Below are 7,474 nucleotides of genomic sequence, written 5' to 3' on the forward strand. Positions count from 1 at the left end.
AGAGTAACCATCACTTAGCCTCATGTTGTCAGAACGGAATCTAGATTCTTGACTGAAACTCCTGATGGTTGTCGCCCCTGAGATCGTTTCAGAAAAATGCTGAATCAGAGGGGCTTTGCATACTCCAACTAACCGCGAAAGTTCTCGTGCTGCAGCTATGTAATACCGCTGCACAGTTGAAAGCCTTTTGTCACAACTTCATCACTTGAATAAACTTTGCTAGAATCAACAACTCTTGTGGAGGACTGGATTGTAAAGTTTATTGAAAGTACCTGTAACCATATAGAGGCAGCAACCACAGGGATGAAGACGAGAAAAACCATCCAAGAAACCTGAGACATTACTCCAATGATTCCAATAAGCTGAATGACTGTGATAGCAACTGATCCAAATTGATACGGTATTTCCAAATCCACTGAAGACTGGTCGGTGGAAGCCTACAGAAGGAAAACAAATAAACACATAGATTACCAAAAAGATATATATGGAAATCCTCAAATAACTATAGTGGCCAGCGACGTACTCTACTCATGATTCTTCCACTTGGAGTGGAATCAAAGAAGGACATAGGAGAACGGAAAATGCAGTGATGCATTTTATGAAACAGTTCAGTGGCAGTCTTGTAACCAGCGGTGACAAGAAGAGTGGCTCTAGCAAGAATGCAGAGGGAACTTCCAAAGGCCAGAGCCACATACACAATCATTAACGTGGAAAGTTTCACAGGAGCTTGCACATCCTTAGAAACAGGAGTAGCCCAAGCCATCCAATAGTTGCTTCCAATCTGTAGAAGCTGAAAGAGAGTTTGCGCCAACAATATGAAAGGCACAAGAGCTCCTCCGTATGCTAGTGTGATATATTTCCAGTACACATCCAAAGAGACGCTACCTTTCTCCCTCTCTTCCTCTTGAACAATTTGTCTTTGGGGCTCCCCGGAATCTACTTTATCGTTCTTCGGATCTTGACATACTTGTTTCCCATCGAAACCTAAAGCATCTCTCACAGCAGCATTTTCTTCGCCTAAAACTGATTTCTCTGAAACAGAATTGGCATCAACAGAACCAACTACTGCCAGAGCCTCCTGATGTGCACCTATAAGCTCCATGAAATCAGTTCCAGAGTTGAGGATATCACTGTATTTTCCAGCTTGGCTGATTCTCCCATCTTTCATGACCTGAGGCATAAGAAATCGATTTTGGATGGTTTCATATTCTCAGTATACAATATTCATATAGATAACAGAAGATAAAGACAGTAAACTAATTACATACCAGTATAAGATCAGCAGCAGGTAAGAACTCAACTTGATGGGTTACATATATAACCGATTTGGAAGACAAAAGCCCCAGTAAGACTTCCTGAAAGAAGTGTGAGCATGAGAATCAATTTGATAACCTGATTGTATTACAGAATGGGAGATCACAATCACACTAATGGCTAAGACAGAAGATCGTACCTTAAAGAGATGTGACCCAGTGTGTGCATCCACAGCACTAAATGGATCATCAAACAGATAGATATCCGCATCTTGGTAGAGAGCGCGTGCAATCTGTATCCTTTGCTTTTGTCCACCACTCAAATTGATGCCGCGTTCTCCAATAACTGTCTGATCACCGAATGAAAGTATTTCCAGATCCTTACTCAAAGAACATGCTTCAAGAACCTTATCATATCGTTCTCTTTCCATAGGTTTACCAAACAAGATGTTGTCCTCAATTTTACCGCTCTGAATCCAAGGAGATTGTGCAACAAACGCTTTTGTCCCACAAACCTTAAGACTTCCAGATATCTTGGGTACTTCTCCTAGTAAAGATGAAAGCAAGCTCGATTTCCCAGAGCCAACAGTACCACAAACTGCAACCTTCATCCCAGGAGAGATCTTGAAGTTTATGTCTTTTAGAGTTGGGTTAGCGGATGAGACATCCCAAGATAAAGTGCTGTTGATAACTTCCACCGCCATGTCTGAACTTCCCTTGGGGAGCCTCTCTACAATGTCAGGCTGTAAATTGTCCAGACAAAGATAGGTTGCAAGTCTATCAAGAGAGACTTTTGTCTGCACAAGCATGGAGATAGTGTCGGGAAGATTGTAGATAGGCTCTTGTAGAATCCTGAAGGTTGCAAGTGCGGAGAGTATCTTTCCTGATTCAAGGGGGATACCGAGAAGTATACAAGCACCAAAAGTGCAGACTGACACAATAGTAGGAGCCCCCCAGAAAACAAAGCTTATAACAGCCGAGTTATACACATACTTTTTCAGCCATCCTTCCTCAGATTTCCGAAGCTCAAAAATCTTGGACAGAAACTTCATTTCCCACCCCTGAAGTTTGAGAATCCTCATGTTTCTTAAGATCTCAGATGTTGATTTCATCCGGCTATCCTTAGCTTCCATTAACTTCTCCTGAAACCTCTCTTGCATTCTCCCGAATGGAAAATTCACAAGCATTACTAAAATGGTAGCAACTAAAGCCGCTATTGATGCTAGTCCAAGATTTCTATACAAGATCCACAGAGCCAGACCGACTTGTAACAAAACCATCCAGGGGTCATGCATGTACCAACTAAAATCACCAATCCTCTCAGCATCCACCGTCATGAAATTTATAATCTCCCCACTTGTGCTTCCTTGCTTTGACTGGCATGAAAGGGTCAGACCCTTATCATATATCATCGCGACCAAGGCTGATCTCATCCTAATGCCAACCTTCTGTAGCCTAAAGAACCAATGTCTCTGTGACAGGCACTCCACAAACTTAGCAACAAAGAAAGTAATGACTAGCACATATCCTTCATGGTTGTACAGTCTACGTCCATTAAGGTATTGAACGAAAGTATCAATGAGTGCTGGCCCAACATATGATGCGACCGTGTAGATGAAAGCAAAGAATGCTGTCACTAGAATCTCCCACTGAGCCGAAAAAAACAACGCCTTTATAAGCTTGAACGTGGTAACGCCACTTCTCTGTCCCTCATCTGCTGCTTCAAGCATACTCCTAAACTTAGGAGCTAACCCAACCACGCTGTCGTTATCATGAAGCTGTGGAACATCTTCTAGATCAATGGTCTTCTTATTTCCAACTTCTATCAATGGACTCATCCATGAGAAAGTCAAAAGACTGAGAATGCCAGCTCTCGAATAAGGAGTAGCCTCACCACTCCCATTGGTTTTATTCAACTCAACGCCACCACCACCAACAACAACACTAGAATCACCACCGTTCAATAGAGGTTCTTCCAAAACTCCATTGCCGTTGCTTCTATCTTTCTTGAAGAAAGCCACATAACCGAGAAACAAAGCAATACTAAAAGCAAGAACATCGTACGCTAGAAGGTGACTAGATACAGTCTCATGTCTCTTGTACAGAACAAAGTCTACCACAAGAGAGTAACAAGAAACCACGAGATAGAAGCACAACCATATCCTAAGTAAAAAGGGAGCCTTTTTATCCTCATAACCCCTACAGTGATGCAAACAAATCGACAAAACCCCCCAAGAAACCAATCCCAATAGAAACCCGAGGGAAGAAACTAGCTGGTCATTATCCGACCAACCACTATCGTACCAATAGAAACCACTCAACGACATCAACACCAGATTAAGCAGAGATAAGGCTAAACTAGAAAACAGAGCCGACTTAAACCCAAAACCCCTACTATCTTTTAAGCTCTCCGTAACAGCAGAATAACCATTATTATTATTACCCCTAATTTTATCACGCACGAATGAGCAAAACAGGAGCAGCAACAAAACCGCGTGTAAGAAACCGGAAACCCATGTAAGGAAAAGGGGTTTCAGAAGGAAGGACGTAGGATCCGGAGGCAAAATAGATTCCGAAAACGATAACAACATTGCTAACATACCGTTACCCGTCGTGGAACCGCGAAAGTCCATGTCTTTTTTTTGCTCTTTGTTCTCTCTCTCTTCTCTCTGTTTTTCCAATGATTTGAGAAAAAGGTTGTTAATTTAATAATTTTGGATTGAGTTTTTTCTCAAGGAGGAGACTACTTATAGAAAAGAGAGTGGAGTGATGATGTAGACAGAAGTATCCCTTGGAGAGCACGCTCACGAAGCCAAGAGGAAGAAGACGAAGGAGAAGGAGAAGGAGAAGAAGAAAGATGACAACCCTCCTCTCTCAAAACCCCACCAGAGCACTTTGGAAACGTGAGGGTTCTTTTATTTTTCCATATTCACACGGGTCTTTTTTGACAATCTCGATTTTTTTAATTAATTATAATTTTAAAATGTTGGAAAAAATCTGAATTTTGTTTCTGTTTTAAAGCCAAAAAGGATATTCGTTTTTTTATATCTCTATTTTTGTACCATGTTTTTGTTTTCCAATCTTAAAGATTATTATTAGCTGATTTGATTTTGTTGCTCTTACACTAGATTAAGAACACGGGTTAAAATTCATTTTATTTATATTATAATTTTTATATAAAATATAATTTATGAGATTGTTTTTAAAAGTTTTTTTGGATAAAACATTATGCAATAAATCATATGCTAAATATGATGGCTTGAAAAAAAAGACACTTATTTTGTAAGTTTTATATTGTTAATGATTCTATATAATTACTCGTGCTATAACATTGGTTAAATTTTATTTTAAACGAAATTTTGTATATTTTATATTTTAAAATAAAAATTTAATATGTTGTATTAGGTTATATATGTGAAGTTATTTTAACAATTTATATTTTACATCATGACTTGAATGTCATTATAAGACATAATTTTGTAAATTTGAATTTAAATATTCAAATTTTGATATGTTACTCAGTAAAAATTTTAATTCAATTGATTTTATATTTAAAGAATAATATTACTAAATCTTGAATATTTTATATATTGAAGAATTTATATTTGTTTTTAAAATTCAACTTATGGTATATCCGGAAATAAAATTATTTTTAATTATTATAAATAATATGATAATTTATTTGTTTCACAAAATAGACTCATATATAAAAATAAAAGGTGAAGTATAATGATTGTTAACAAATTAATATGTTAAGTTAGATATCAAAAGATTTTATTTGATGAATAATTTAATAAAGAAAATTAATATGGTAAGTTAGATGATATGATTTTTTAGAATATTTTCTTTAAGATTTTTGGTATAACTTATTTGTAACTAATTATTTTATCATTAATGTATAACATATTTGTAACCAACTTATTAAAATTATATAGTCTACAAAATAATGTTGTGTACTTCAGGGGATGTTTTTTTTTACCATATTGATAAGAATTTTTTAAGAAGAAGGATTTAGAAAAAAATAAGAAAAAAAACAAAATTTGGTACTTGGTACCTTACAAGTTAATAGAACTCTTGTATTTTTCTTCTTCTACACCTCTCCAAGTATTTTAACTTACTTTGCTTAATTTTGTCCTCATATCTACTTTTGCAGCTCTTACATTTAAAAAATAATATAAATAGAAAAGAAGAGAAAAAACGATTTTTTAAAACTTTAATAGAAAAAAAAAATCTTTATTGATAATTAAGTCTCGTAACAAAGGATAGAATAGATAGATAGAGGTCTCTCCCTTTTTTTCCAAAGCAAAGTGCTTAGCTGACCTTTCAACTAGTATCCATCCATGTGTGTCTGATGATGTACGTTTTTTTCCTTTTAAATAAAGTTGTGTCATACTCATACTGTATTATGAGTCATACATTAATAATAATCGATAGGTTATATGGTATCATCGTATACAAACTAATTTCGTATTTCGTGGAATATTCATCTACTCTTTTGACTTGTGTTAACTTGAAGTTGAAACCTAAAATCTATTATCACATTTCACATAACTCTTAAGATTTTAATTTTTAGATCTTTGAATATAGAAACTATTGGACTGTGACATCAAACAAAACGTAATTTAAGCTTCTTTAAAAGTGAAATTCGACACACAACAATTAAGAAATGTATATATCCTATTTTTAACATAACTAATCACAAGGCATATCATAGCCCAACAACTAAATTATCATTTTTTTTGTGGGGTTAAGATTTATTTGAAAAGTTGTCTGTCTCATAGTGCACAAATTTCTTGGGAAGAAAATCAACAAGATTCCTAGAGGATTGGGCTGCAAGGAAGTGATAAGTCTCTGTTTTTGTCAGTCAATGCCTGTCCCAATAACATCACACTCAATCTCACTATATTAATATTGTATATACTTTTCATAACTATGATTTTAATAATATCGTCAGCATTCAAAGATACCACCAAGTCTATATATTCTAATAATAATCATGTTATCATTCCGTAAGCCGTTAGTTTACCACGGTATGGAGCCTTGTGCATGTATGTGGTCACAGCCACTGGACTATAAAAAAAAAGTCCAAGTCTACTTTTAAAATCTTTTAATGTCCAAACTTTTTTACTTTTGCCAATTTAATTATGCCACTTTCATGGAAGTTTCATCAGCTAAAAAAGTAGAGCACAAACGTCTGATCACAAATAAAATAGAAACACGACAAAGGCAAGACGGTAAACAAACTTGTTTGGTCCCGTTTTTATGGATCTTTGGTTCTAACAGTTTCTTTTGGATCTGGAATCAGAACTCGCTGTGTACTCCGCCACAAGCTTTGAGAATAATGACGACCTGTCTTCAAGCAATCTCGCCGGTGAATCATGTTCTTTGATAAGACCTTCAATAAGGATACATAAACAGTTAAAACACTAGTCTTCTGATTATAAATTGTAAATAGAAGTGTATGATCAAAGTCAGGACCTTGGTCTAGGAGCAGGACCATATCGCTGTCTATAACAGAAGATATTCTGTGTGCGATTGTTATCACTGTACAATCCGAAAACTGTTGCCTCAGAGTCTCCTGGATCAGATTATCAGTAGCGGTATCGATAGAAGCAGTGGCTTCATCAAGAACCAACACTTTGCTTCTCTTGAGCAAGACTCTTCCCAGGCACACCAGTTGTCTCTGACCAACACTCCAGTTCTGTCCATTCTCGCTAACTGAAATATAAGAGATCCCTTTCATAAATCTATGTCAAAGAGATTCAAGATACTCTTCTCAACAATTTTTTATTTATTTATACTAACCAGGGGAATCTAGCTTTAGTTCTTTCTTCCTTACTTCATCCCCAAGTTGACACTTGTCTAGTGTCTGAAAGAACAAGAAAATCACGTGAGAACCTTCCTTTTGCTATCTGCAGAAACACTGAAAGAAACAAGAGCCAACGAACCTCCCAGATTTGGTCATCAGTGTATTCCTCAAGAGGATCCAAGTTACTACGAACCGTGCCTTCAAACATGGTTGGATCTTGAGGTATGATACTTAGTCTAGAACGCAGGTCATGCAGCCCAATGGTCAAGATGTTTATTCCATCTATCCTGATTTCTCCAGCTGCAGGTTCTACAATCCTAAAAAGGGTCTGAATTAGAGTGGATTTGCCACATCCTGTTCTTCCAACTATTCCAGTTTTTAGACCTCCTGGAAAAGTGCATGTCAGTCCATG

General features: G+C 36.5%; 2 protein-coding genes across 5 annotated transcripts in view; both read right to left on the minus strand.

Annotated features, from left to right (window-relative positions):
* LOC104704582 (ABC transporter C family member 3) overlaps positions 1 to 4,150 on the minus strand; it is a 14,422-nt gene extending 10,272 nt beyond the window's left edge. Inside the window, exons 1-5 of one of the 2 annotated variants that reach the window (XM_019245919.1) lie at positions 1,454 to 4,150; positions 1,269 to 1,355; positions 524 to 1,171; positions 273 to 437; positions 9 to 168 (exon numbers count right to left, since the gene is read on the minus strand). In XM_019245919.1, coding sequence (XP_019101464.1) covers positions 9 to 168; positions 273 to 437; positions 524 to 1,171; positions 1,269 to 1,355; positions 1,454 to 3,886 — 3,493 coding nt within the window. In that variant the 5' untranslated portion in view covers positions 3,887 to 4,150. The remainder of the gene's footprint in view (positions 1 to 8; positions 169 to 272; positions 438 to 523; positions 1,172 to 1,268; positions 1,356 to 1,453) is intronic. The other variant, XM_019245917.1, reaches the window with a different exon arrangement.
* Positions 6,303 to 7,474, minus strand: part of LOC104777402 (ABC transporter C family member 6-like) — an 8,306-nt gene continuing 7,134 nt past the window's right edge. For 2 of the 3 annotated variants that reach the window (XM_010501667.2, XM_010501652.2), the window contains 4 exons: positions 7,202 to 7,463; positions 7,059 to 7,122; positions 6,732 to 6,971; positions 6,303 to 6,648 (listed from right to left, as the gene is read on the minus strand). In XM_010501667.2, the coding sequence (XP_010499969.1) occupies positions 6,530 to 6,648; positions 6,732 to 6,971; positions 7,059 to 7,122; positions 7,202 to 7,463 (685 nt within the window). In that variant the 3' untranslated portion in view covers positions 6,303 to 6,529. The remainder of the gene's footprint in view (positions 6,649 to 6,731; positions 6,972 to 7,058; positions 7,123 to 7,201; positions 7,464 to 7,474) is intronic. The other variant, XM_010501660.1, reaches the window with a different exon arrangement.

The sequence above is a fragment of the Camelina sativa genome, chromosome 1 (assembly GCF_000633955.1).
Source record: "Camelina sativa cultivar DH55 chromosome 1, Cs, whole genome shotgun sequence".
Lineage (NCBI taxonomy): Eukaryota > Viridiplantae > Streptophyta > Magnoliopsida > Brassicales > Brassicaceae > Camelina > Camelina sativa.